At 34.4% G+C, this 13,128-nt stretch overlaps 1 protein-coding gene across 2 annotated transcripts; it reads left to right on the top strand.

The window, feature by feature from the left end:
* Nucleotides 1-2,103: 2,103 nt before the first annotated feature.
* LOC138698313 (uncharacterized) lies at nucleotides 2,104-10,988 on the top strand. Of its 2 annotated transcripts, XM_069824146.1 has the most exons (3): nucleotides 2,104-2,299; nucleotides 7,753-9,945; nucleotides 10,280-10,566. In XM_069824146.1, exons 1-3 carry the CDS (start codon nucleotides 2,252-2,254, stop codon nucleotides 10,430-10,432), a joined length of 2,394 nt encoding a protein of 797 aa, XP_069680247.1. In that variant the 5' UTR covers nucleotides 2,104-2,251; the 3' UTR covers nucleotides 10,433-10,566. The 2 variants fall into 2 exon arrangements, with proteins under 2 accessions (XP_069680247.1, XP_069680239.1); XM_069824138.1 differs by having other exon boundaries at nucleotides 7,753-10,988.
* The last annotated feature ends 2,140 nt before the right edge of the window (nucleotides 10,989-13,128 follow it).

Here is a 13,128-nt window from a genome sequence, read left to right as displayed (position 1 = left end):
AAAAGAACATAAAAAGCACGAGGTTGTAGTCGAACTCAGGACCTCACGAATAAGAGGCAGGAACATTACGCTATCGAATAACACACAGAATACTTCAATTATAATTGTAGATATCAGACAACGTGGTCCAAAAACATGTAACATCGCCTGTCACCGAATTGTAGCGAAGATACCCGAAGGGAACATTGTTTCAGGAGAGCGGCCACTTTTTCTTTTGACAGCTGTACATCACGAGCTAACGTCCAACAATAAATCTGCTAGCATATTGGTACTCCACTGTCCTTGGTATCTTTTGCCACAGTTGAAATTTCTTGATGAAAGCTCTCACCATGCTCATCACTGAAATCGCCACAATTCTGGGGGAAAACATCATTACAAAAGAGAACGTTGTCCATTTTCGAATAGAATGGAACATAAGATTCATACCAAACATGAAATGCTCTCACTCTGACGTCTTCTGCTAAATAATTATAACCCTTTAGTCTGGAGGCTAATAGTTCTTCTTTAGATTTACTAATATCCAGATCTCTAACTAAATCGTTTAGTTCTCCTTGTTTCACTAAATGATGCACTGTTGAGGAACTGCTTTCGTATCCGAAGGCTTCAGAAGGGCCAGCTTCTTATTCGGTGACGAAGAAGAATCATGCAGAAAATTTGCACGAGCAATTCGGAACTGTCGGATAGCTGATGGAATTTTTGGATAGGAGATTGTATGTCTGCTTTTAGATGTTATACCCTGTACTGGTGGAGTCAAACAAAAGTAACAGTTTATATTATGATTTGTTGCTTCCCTCCAAATCATTGGTATTACTCGACCAAGGCCAGTGGAGTCCTGCAGCCCGGAGCCGTGGCGGTACTGCTTCTGCGTTCGTAATACCGCATCGCGATATTTCACATTACGCTCGCGACTCCACTCGCCTTGGTCGAATAATACGGCAAACCTCATGGCTCGATTTTTTTTCTAACTAGTATTGTATCTACATTTGAGGTACAAGTTTTGCAACAAGCATTAGGGGCCCATTTATTTTATCAAAATCACCCACTTTTCACCCTAAATATAATTCGTATACTTTTTTAGTTAATGGTGTTAATTTTCATTTTTGTTTAACTGGAACGAACTCATCATAAATATAGCAGAAACTGTCGATTTTGTTACCAGACAGTTTGCACTTATCCTGTATAACATAAACTATTAATTACCATTAAAGCACACTTTAAAGAAATATAGTCTTACGCAGAATACTAACACCACGAAAATCTTCTAGTAAATTAAAGCGATTTCATATGACGAACCTGTTTCTCTCATTCCAAAGAGAACCGAAAAGGATAATAAAACAAATTCCGCTCCTAGAAGTGGTTTTGACAGGGTGGTGTATTGCAAAATATAAACTACAGTAATGTCCTTAAAGCTAAAAGTATAAACAATATACATCTCAAGTAAAATCAGGTAAACTCAAGCGAATTCATACCGCGAACCTGTTTCACCCCCTAGTAATAGACTCGTAAAAGGGCAATAAAATAATTTCTGTTTCTACAAATGCTTCTGACATGGTGGCCTACTTATACTAAAATTGTTTTCATATAATGGGTCGTCAAATTTGTAAAACAAAATAATTACACACGAAATACAGTTATTTTAAACAAAATATATAGAAAGTTAATTATATTGTGCATCTCGAAAATCCGAACGCATGGAACATTGTGTTTGTTATTTTTGAATTCAGCAAGTCGAAATTAGTAGTAATTTGTTAGTTTCATATCTGGCGCAAAATGACTATTGACCAGTGTAATAAACACTTTCTTGTTAGTAAAAGCTTTCCCCTTAAAGACAGGCAACCCAATTAACTTTCAAGTTGTTATAGATGCAGCTCTCAAGATACTTTGGTCCTTGGAGTGATGTATGTATCATGGTCACGTAAATCTACTTCACTCTTTTATTACGTCCATGACAATTGTGTACAAACCAGTCACGTTCTCCAAGCAAAATGACTTCACGACACTGTATTGTGCACAATATGCCAAAAATTCACATGACAGCAAAACTAAATTCGAATAAATGTTATAAAACCTGAGCTTAGCGCTCATCCCATCAGTTGTGGATGATAAGTGCACTGTTACCAGTGATTCTTTACAGTGCAGTGAACTGATACAGAAATAATTAAGGGACTGTATTAAGTGTAAGAAACTAAAAACTGTGCCTGATACAAATATTAATGAGTCGAGAGGATTACTGAAGTGTAGAGGAAGAAATATGCCAGTAAAATCATATTTTATCATCGCAATTTTCTTACTGATCCAGGTAATGTATAAGACAGTATTATATTTATAGTGCTTATTGTACTAAATCCTATTTATTTCTACTAGAAGGCTTCAGCAAATCATGCTAAATAAGAATAGCTAAAATACTTCGAAGACTGTTCGAAAAAATAAACAAATTCGTAATACTTAGAATTACAATTTTTTCTTATTTCTTCTGTTGTTCATTGAATTATTAAAAGTAAAGGCATAAATGTATTATAAGAAAATATTAATCAACATTGCATGAAACTTCCAGGAAATGTTTTCTAAAATTCACTGAAAATTAAACTAGAAGAACCACCCAAAGCTCAATGCACTGCTGACCTTGACAATGTTACTTGCGTTTACTCTCTTTAATTAGGAGGACAAATATTTCAACTTTACTAATGTCATTGTAGTACAGAAAATACGTCTTAAGAACGTCGCAAGTTCACGAAGTATTTCGAGAATGTAGGACAATTTTACGTACTTTCATCATGCCATTGTCTCAACATAGAAGAAGAAAAAAACATTTAAAAACGTCAGTCACAACTGATTCTATAATTCATTTATACGATTCATTTACCACAATATCTTCACGCTGAAACAAGATTTTATTGTATGCAGATGAGACTTATAAGAAATTCGTTGAAATTATTTACTTTCAAATACAACTCTTCTTTTATGTTGCTTTCATTCAAGCTTGTAGTGTTCGTTTTTAATATGTTCTTCAATCAGAATTTCCATAATTTTACTTGTTATATAGTAGAGGCGGCAAGACCTGTCCCGTGACCTCATCATGTGCCGTGGCTATATCACCAATGGGTATGGAGGGGGAAGATAGGTTTTAGTCTGAGATGAACTTCCGTGTCAGTAGATAGGTATAATATTAACAATCCTGAAAGAAACTCTCTTTCTGATAACTCATTCTTTTCCTTCTCGCACAAATCACTTGTCAGGTCTCGCATTCTCATCTATACTAATGCATTGTTTTCCGTGAGTTTGACATTCCAATTTATTTTTGACCCAAAATCCCTGTGCTTGAGGTAGAAGAGAGAAAAATTGTAATTTTTCACATAAAATGTTTACTCCAACGTCACTCGTGGTACTATGGACACAAAGTGTAAGATAACGTTTAATTTAGTATATTCCCTGTTGTTGTTGTTGTTGTTATTAATTATTGTTAGTATTAATTATTAGTATTATTATTAATTGTATTTTAATTAATAAGTTTATTATTGTCATTATTGAGTGTAATTAGTTACCACTGCCACCGGGTATATACCCACTGCAGTGTGAATAAATAAATACATACATACATACATATATACATACATAAACTTCGTGCGTCGTTTGTTTTTCACGCGGTCTGTCTCTCTCCATTCCCTAATTAATATGCCTCGAGGGTGTATTACATACAACAGTGATGGGTAGGCCCTACACTGCTCTGTCAACATAATAGAAAGCAAATGTTTACCTATTTAGATATAACACGCAGAGCAAGTCCTCTACAATCGGAAAGCATCATGTTTAGGTAGAGCATGATAGCCAAGAAATGTTATGGACAGTAAAAAATCGATCATATGGGAATGGATATTTAAGAGTTGTTAATTCATTATAAAATGTGAATCTGATACAACTTTAATGAAAATTAATTTACCAGAATATGTCTATCTATAAAATACAATATCAAATAAATAAATATCACTTTAAACACATCAACAATATTCTTAATATTTACGCCGTTTTCAACGCTTTGAATAATATTTACTTTGTCAGAAATACTCAGACGTAAACGTGTTTGTGACACGATGCCTTACCGGTATGCGGGGGTTTTGATTCTCGTCACAACAACAGACCACGTTGTACTGTTTTGTTGCTTTCTTTAGACTCAAATGCATTCTACTAAATCGGCGGAGCAATGTATATGAGTAATGTTCTTATTATTTTCCAATATACTGCATTTAGCGATGAAACCAATTAGCAGTCGAGGCCGTCAGTATTTAAAAATAATGTAGCTTTCATTGGAGACGGCAGGGCAAGATGACAGATTTTGTTGCTGTTTAGTCAATTGTCCGAAGACAGGTCTGAACCTCACAAGTGATAGCAAGAAGGCACCACTTATGAGGCAACTAAATCAGGAGATAATGAGGTAGGGTTGCCAGTTCCTTTCCCCCTCCATTGCATACATCGCCAATTAGCTACATATTACATTAGTCAGATTTCAGATTCATACAAATAATTGTTCTTCCTCTGGCACATATCGTAAAGTGAGATGTACTGCCTGATAACAGATGTATATATCAGCCAGAACCCTCAATCAGAGGATGATGACAGATGTATATGAATGAATATCAAATAAGATAAAATACGGTGTTAAATAAAGTATATATTGTATTTTATTAGGTCTACCTTAATACTAATATAGATGTTTCACATAACTGAGATTTCCTTAAATCTCATTGTCAATTTTAGTTCGTACCGCTTGATTCTTTTTTATCTAGCTTGCCTCTTATAAAAATAGACTCCTAACCTAGTTTCATAGCGTTATCTTTGAAAATCACTATCATCCCAGTTTAGAAGTATGACAAAATAATTACTCCCAAAGGCTATTGAGAGTAAATAACTATTATTATTATTATTATTATTATTATTATTATTATTATTATTATTATGATCATCATCATCGCCTTTTTACTTCAATATTTAGAGAATTTTTACACTGAGTCTAATTGAGGGGACTATTGTCGGTGACACAGGAGAAGACGAGAGCGGACGGGAGGGATGTGAACAGATAACGTACGACAACACGTGCAATATTTGTACTGCAGTAAGCGGAAACATTAGGTCTCCTTCTGTTCAACTTGGCTTTAATTTTCATACGCATTGTTACTCATGTTTCCTGTACGAGTAATAACCTGGCTACTGGGATGCTTATCTGAGCGATGTTTATAATAATCGACAGCGATAGTCAAGATGGTCACATTCTTTCCTCTCGTCTTCTCCTGAGTAACGGACAGTACCTAAAGAACATTTCTGTTTTTTTTTCTCATTATAACGCCATTCTATTACATTTAGTTTAGTTCTGATGGCTCTCCATCAGGTGGTTAAAGTTGGAGCTCTGGTAAATGTTGTGTTTTTCTTTAGAAATAAATTTTGAGATATATTTTTCTTACGAAATTATAATTATTTTACTACTACTCCACTAACACTATATCGTTATACCACAGACGTGAATAATCTCTAAAATTTAAACAGGCCGAATTAGTTAGACGAAATAGTATAGGCCTAGTATGCGGGAGAAATAGCGTTAGATCCGTATTTCCCTGTAAGATAATACATTTATTTTGTTATAATCGATACAGCTATAGCTACAACTAAAACACAGCCCGCATAGCCTATTTAGTGACTCCCAAGCTGCCCTTCACTGCATCGCTGACAAGTACTTTGTTTTGTTTTGGCATGTTCACTGAATAGCAGACCTGAATTATGTAGTACGGTCGGGTGCCTGTGATCTATAGCCTATTCCATACACACCTACACTATTGCGAATCGCTTGGAGGCTTTAGTTAACCAAACGCAGGACTGTAGTTATCATGTACGAGCTGATTTCGTACAATTGTTGTATTTTTAATCACTGGTTGTATTTCATTTCGAATTAAAAGTATTTAAAAATAATGCTATTATTTCTCGGTTTATAAACCACAAAATTAAGGTATTTTTATTTGCATGTTCAATATAATTTTATTTGGTGATATTTTAACCATGAAAGCTATTTATAAACAATGAATTCATGATGATGCGACGATATTGGCTTAGCAATGGGCTTAAAAACCAAACTGTCGAGGAAAGTATATTCCACAGCCGCTCGTTCATCATAAATATGTGTTATGAGTAGGACTGAAAAAAGTATTGGTTATAGGTTTCGCTGCATCGTATATAAAGCTCTGTATTTACAAAATGCTTGTGTGCATACCAGCGGCTGCTTGTACAGTCCGCATCGTATGAATGAACTAATAATAGAATTTACATTTACAGCAATACTTATGTTTTAAAGTAATTAACTCGCAACAAATATTAAATTTACAAAAAAACATCATTATCAATTAAGTCAGACACAATTTCCCCGTGTTCTGAATTCAGTCCTCCTATTATCTGTCCTTCGTTTGATTTTTGTTTCGGCATTCTGATGCAACCTCATGTCACTTAAGCAGGTCTACTATTGAGGAGAGTCGGATGTTCACTCTCTCTGCTCCTTCAGACAGTAGAGACACCCTGCAAGAGACGTATTTTGTAAACAATATATTATTACTACCCTAACAATATATTATTACTACCCTGATATCAAAAAATTTCTTCAGAGTTATGAGAGATAGATAATAATTTACTAAGTTTTAGCTTGCCACATTTTCATATTAATGAAGAGATATTTTTAATTTTATCTATGATTGGTATCTAAATTGGTCTTCATTTCATCGTCCTTAGCAAGCTAAACAATGGCTTTATTCACAGTACTGAATTAAAAATTTTTAATGATTAAAATTATTCATTGCTATGAATTAAAAACATTTTTCTATGATAGTGCGCAAGGTTGCATTTTACTCATTGTTATCAGTGCCTAAAGTGAGTCTTTAAAACATTAATCCGTAAAAAAAAATAAGTAATCACTTTATGCACTTTATTCATTTTACGCACTACCAAAGGAAATGTAATATTCTATGTACAAACTTCATTCAGTAAGAAATTAAGGCATTACCTCGAACTTTCATTACTTAAATATTAGAAGCAACACAAATAAGTAACAAATTTAACAATCATCTCTATATTTCAGTCTTTATTATTCTGAAGTTAAATGTAGTACTCATTGTAACAATATTTATCATTCAACTGTTCCTAACCGCTTTGTTGATTATATGACCAGTTTAGACGGCCATGAAATCGTGAATATGAATAAAACAGGCTGCCATTCCATGGATACTTACTTCTTAATGGTTCTGAGTTTAGACGGCCATGACATTGTGATCTTATAGCTCCTCCAACTTCAAACATTTATTTAATGTAAATTTATGTTATTTTAGAAGAAAAATTGTATGACAGTCATTAGTAAACTCACCTGTTTTTTGAAATGAGTGTAAAGTTTTTTACACTCGTACCAAAAACAGAACTTTTACGAACGTTCTCATAAATAACTACTTCCAGACAACCAACATATTAGCAACCATAAAAACCATACATTCATTCATTTATAACTTCTTTAGCAACAACACATTACAAAAAAGGCGTACAATTTAAAATTAAATTAGATACCAGTAATGGATCAAATATTGTATAGCACACGAGAATAAACAGATTTTATTCGCTCGTGGAAATTATCATCCTCGGCTTCGGCTCGGGCGCTAAACTTTCTTCGTGCGCATAAAATCTAATTTTACTCTCTTATACTTTAAATTACTATTAATTGTATGTTTTTTACAGGCGATATCAACATCCCAACAGGATGAGTCTGGACCCCACGAGATAAATCAACAAAAAAATATGTCAGGTTCCTACAATTTGATGAGCAGGAACATAGAGGGAGAAACTGCCGCTGAAGAGAGCATGCATAAAAATACAGACGTATACAAAAACATGAGAAATAATAAGTTAAATGTAATGTATACAAAACAAAATGGACGACTTGAAGCTTTAGACGAGACCAGTTCTACAAGTTACCTGAGAAGTCGCAGAAGTGCCACTGCTTACGGGAGGAAAGGAAGAAGCCAACAGGCCTACTACTCCCAAGTAAACTTGTTGCCAGGGAAAGAAATCGGAAACAAAGCAAAATATGGCTATTCAACCAAAGAGAGAGAGGAAATATCACTTGCAGCTACAAAGGATAACAATAAATATAAGAGGTATTCAGTCGCTGAAATGAAAGCCGGAGGCTCCTCCAAGAGAGAAGTGGAAATGAACCATCCACACTTGTATTCAGAAAATAATAACTATCAGGATCCACATCATCACTTCCAGTTTCACAGAAGTGTACGCTACGCCAACTTCCCTCCAACTAACATCCAACAAGATGGACACTCTTCTCAAAGGAAACGACAAGCACAGTCTAAGTATGACTTCCAGACATATCCGAACAATCTACAAACCAATGAAATAGAATGGAGTTCACCACTAAGTTACCCAATATCAACAAACTCGACGTATGGAACAGCAAGCCAGAACATCCCTTATCCATATCAACAATATCCTGACTCACGTTCCATATATAATCATAATTATTTTAATCAACATCCATATCCAAAGCAATCAGTGTACAATTATCAACCCGACTACCACACACAATCTAACAATTTAATTTATTCCCCACTATCTTCCAAACAACCTTATAAATATCAACGCATTCCATTCGTATCTTCATCAACAGCGGCTTCAATAGCTCCCACCCAGAATATTCCTATTACGACAATGCAAAACCCGGTTCACATAAATTCAGCACACCTTCACTCTGCATTGCCATTTCCACAGAAAAATCCTTTCGAAAATAGTATTGGAAAAATAGAACCGTCACACAATGAATTCGGTGAATGGACTGAAGAATTAGTGTTCGGTAACGTCAAAAATTCTGAAAATAATTACGTCGATATTTTAAAACCACTTTCAACTTTCGGAGATGACAATGACATATCCGAGAAATATGTAGAAGATTCTGTACCGGATATAGTGTATGTAACTTCAGACAATGAAGTTGGAGACATAAGTAGTCCTGTAATATTAGAAAATGTTAAAATAGTTGAGGTACCTTATAATGAAATTGTTTCAGTAGAAGTTCTTGAACCTCTCTATATTAGTAAAAGTGAATCACAAATTATAGACAACATATCCACTAATGAATCTAACGACTATCCGTCAGTAGATAATAACATAGAAGATAAAACTTTTGTTATAGAGAAAATAACACTGACATCAGGCACTGATTTGACATCTGCAAATATAAGTGATAACACTCAGTTACCAAATAAAGACTCAGTACAAATATCTGAGTCACTTTTAGATGTAGAGTCAAACGAAAGCTTTGAACAACCTGAAAAGATTTCCGAAATTTCGAACAGTTTAAGTGAATTTTCTAGTCATGAACTCACGAAACCATCTCAAAAAACGGTTTTAGCTGATGAAATAAAACTTGAAGATTTTGAGGGTACTTCAGTCGGCGATAAAACACTCAGTGTGGGAGAAGGTATAAACTCCCCAAGCTTTCAGGAAGTATTGAAAGCATTCGAAACAACCTCCTCAACTACCACAGCAATTCCAGAAATCCCGGGTGAGATATTTGATCAACAAACATCCAATACTCATGACAGAGAAGTAGCACAAAAAGAATCATCAAGTGATCAAATAAGTCAAAGTTCATCACTCCAGTCATCAGACACTACAGACAAAGTGCATAATGAATCAATAAGTGCGCCAACAGCTATTAAAATATCTTCGTATACTGAAGAAGTAAACAGAACAACAATTGCGAAGACAACTGAAACACCAGCGCCATTGCCTTTGGGTCCGAAGTCTCACAGAGTTTCCCTACCTGCCGAAGCAAAGAACATAGTTATCAAACTTCCAAATGGACAAGACATCATTATTGATATTGTTCCTCCAGCAGAAGTCTCAACATCTGATACAAAGGTATCTTCAGACTTTATCACTGAAGGGCCAGTTACATTATCAAGTTGCAATGAGTTAACTTCACCTTCTATTGCAGAAAATATGAAAGGTTCACAATTTTCCAAGCTTGCAGATGAAATTTATACCTCATCTCAAGATTCTTTATCGCCTAAAGTAGTCGCTATTCCAGACAAATCTATAGTCATAAATAAAAATCCTTTGGAGGGTTCTGAACTACACAATACAAGGAATTCCTTCCCTGATTCCAAAGAAATACTAAATGATGAAGTTTATTTATTTGCTGCTGATGATGAAGTTCCTAACAAAATAGTGAAATCTTCTTCTGTATTTTCAGTTGCTACCACAACAGCACATCCAGTTACCACTTTATTCCTCTCTACTTCCGAGAGCTCAGTCCTCACCACAGCGATCCCAACATTATCGCACAATGAATCACCTGGAAACGGTGCAAACGAAGAGAGAACTAATATTGTATCATCTATCCTAAGTAAAAATTCGGGAAATGGTGAAATTGAGAGCAGCAGTGAATTGTTATACGATTTGGAAAAGGATATCTTGACCATTTCTATAGCCAAGGACCTAGAAGAGCAGAAATCTGCGTCGAATATAAAAGAAAATATAGGTAAGTTTAGCGGAAAAATAAGCACGAATTTGGATGAACAAGAAGAGATACAAGTAGAAGAAGAAATCCACAGCAGTGAGAGAAAATTTGCACCAGTAAATAAGAAAGTTACTCCGTACTATTCTGGAGAGTCGCTTGACGTCAATTTGAGTGTGCTGAATTCAGATATTGGTCTGTCAACACTATTGGACAACATTGCAGAGTACGGAAAAATTGAAACTATTGGAGAGAATAGTGGCAAAATATTTCACTTTCCAGGCAACTGTAGATGTATCTGTACATAAAATTGTACATAAAAGTTTTACACATTTGTATATTGTTTTGTTAACCGTCTGTTTTTTTCTCTATATATTTTGTTATACGTTACTGAGATGTTATGAACTTGTACATAGTTTTATGTAATACATAATAAATGAACTGTTTATAAGAACCAAAAATATTTTATTTGCAACTAACCTAAACATAAATTGAAACGATTCCTTAACCATTCAGATGATCACCATTTTCGTTAAGATACGATATTTGGTGAAAAGTTGGCAGCAGTAACTTGATGCATGGTGAATTAGAACTTCTCTGAATACGCAAGGTGCATTACCAGTATCTCTTACTATGAGGTAGTCGCCATATTGTGTTAACTGTGATTGCCGATATAAGATTTGCTCCGTAAGTATCCACTTCATCCAACGGAATAAGTAATGCATTTACAGAGTGTAATGTATCATTTTAAAGCCTATTTTGTGTACTTCCTGGCTGTAATTTTAGAATTAAATTTCCTATAGTAATGTCCTACTTTTTGATATTATTATTAAATGTTGGAACTGTTCTGAAGTTCGGCTCTGCACCTTCCTCCATGGCCAACTTCGTTGCTGCTACTCTAAGATCGTTTTAAACAGTTGGCAGATAAAGTAACTGATTACAATATAGAACTATTTCATTGATAGAAAATAGGTAAATAGTGGAAATAAAGCCGTGCAGCAACTTCTATTACAAGAAAGAATATTCAAAATGCGTTACTAGTAGATCACTTATTACTTCTCTGTGGGCAACTATTGTAGCCCGTTTTTATTGGGTTCAAAATTATATATTACATCTGCAAATTCATTACTTATTCCGTTGGATGAAACGGATATTTACGGAGCCGATGTTATACCGGCAACCACAGTTATACACAATACGGCGACTATCTCATAGCAAGAGATACTGGTGATGCACCTTGCGTATTCAAAGAAATTATAATTCACCATGCATCAAGTTACTGCTGCTAACTTTTGACCAAATAGACTATCGTATCTTAACGAAAATGACGAGTGGTAAACTTCGGAGACCTGGCTAACTTCAGATACCTACCTTATATAAAAAAACATCATTAACAGAATTCGAAGGGATTTCAATTACCCCTAGATTTTTCACAGAACATGAAGCTTTAAAATGCAGGTTTATCAAACCTTAAATTTTGAGTTGTTTCCCTTTTCAACTGGCCCGTCGAATTAATTTTGTTGTCAATAATTGTGTTGATATTCTTAGTCCCAAACTAGTGCAACAAAGAAAAAAATAATAATCCTAATTCAAATGCAATAAAACCAGCAAAACAAGTAATGCAATTTTCTGTTTGGTCACATGTCTAGTCAGAATAAAATATCCTGACTATTACACGTTTACTACGTTATACTACTTTCGACTAATAAAACGGTACGAAAGACGGCTTTCAACCAATCATGGCTGTTCATCCTACAATTTTATCACTTCCCTAGCATGTGTTTATTTTTATTACTTCCCTAGCATTTGTTTGTTTGTATCACTTTCTTAGCATTTGTTTCTTTGTTTGTCAACATTTCAAACTGAAAATTCTTTACGGTATTATAAAACATGCTTTGCGATCGTCATTTGTTTCCCGCATAGATAGTCGATTGAAAATGGCGGCTCCGTTTTGATGAAGGTAACATTAGTGAAATATAATTTTAGTAAGTCAATTAATATTAATTTTATTGTATTAAAGTGCTTTATTTCTTCTAATTTTTATTGTACTTTCTTCTGTTTTTATCACCTTTCTACCATTTGTTTCTTTGTTTGCCAACATTTCAAACTGCAACTTCTTTACGGTAGGCCTACTATAAAACATGCTTTACGATCGTCATTTGTTTCCTGCATAGATAGTGAACTAAAAATGGCGGCTTCGTTCAAACGTTTTGGCGAAGCTAACATTAGTGAAATAGAATTTTAGTAAGTCAATTAATATTTTAGTGTATTAGAGTACTTTATTTATTCTAATCTTTATATACTTTCTTCTAATCTTTATATACTTTCTTCTAATCGTATAATAGACAATTAAATCTCACTCGAGTTTTGATTTTCTCTAGATAAATCAAAACCTCTAGTGAGATTACCGTTGATAAAAAATTAAAATAAATAATAACACAAACACGTGAGTTCCGTGAAATCCTCTTCGATTGTAGAAGCCCACAGAAACTCTTTAGTTACTGGTTAGCTTTGTCCAAAACTGAAATAAACTTTTTGTTGGGCAACTTATTAATCACGCAATGATTTAATCACAGTGAGATCTG

The sequence above is a fragment of the Periplaneta americana genome, chromosome 1 (assembly GCF_040183065.1).
Source record: "Periplaneta americana isolate PAMFEO1 chromosome 1, P.americana_PAMFEO1_priV1, whole genome shotgun sequence".
NCBI lineage: Eukaryota > Metazoa > Arthropoda > Insecta > Blattodea > Blattidae > Periplaneta > Periplaneta americana.
Note: the sequence above shows the minus strand (reverse complement) of the source record. Positions and strands in the feature narration are given on the sequence as shown.

Coding starts and splice junctions, on each gene's coding strand:
- LOC138698313 (XM_069824138.1), top strand. CDS start 2,252: ATGCCAGTAAAATCATATTTTATCATCGCAATTTTCTTACTGATCCAG. Junction 2,300..7,752: donor CAATTTTCTTACTGATCCAG/GTAATGTATAAG, acceptor TGTTTTTTACAG/GCGATATCAACATCCCAACA.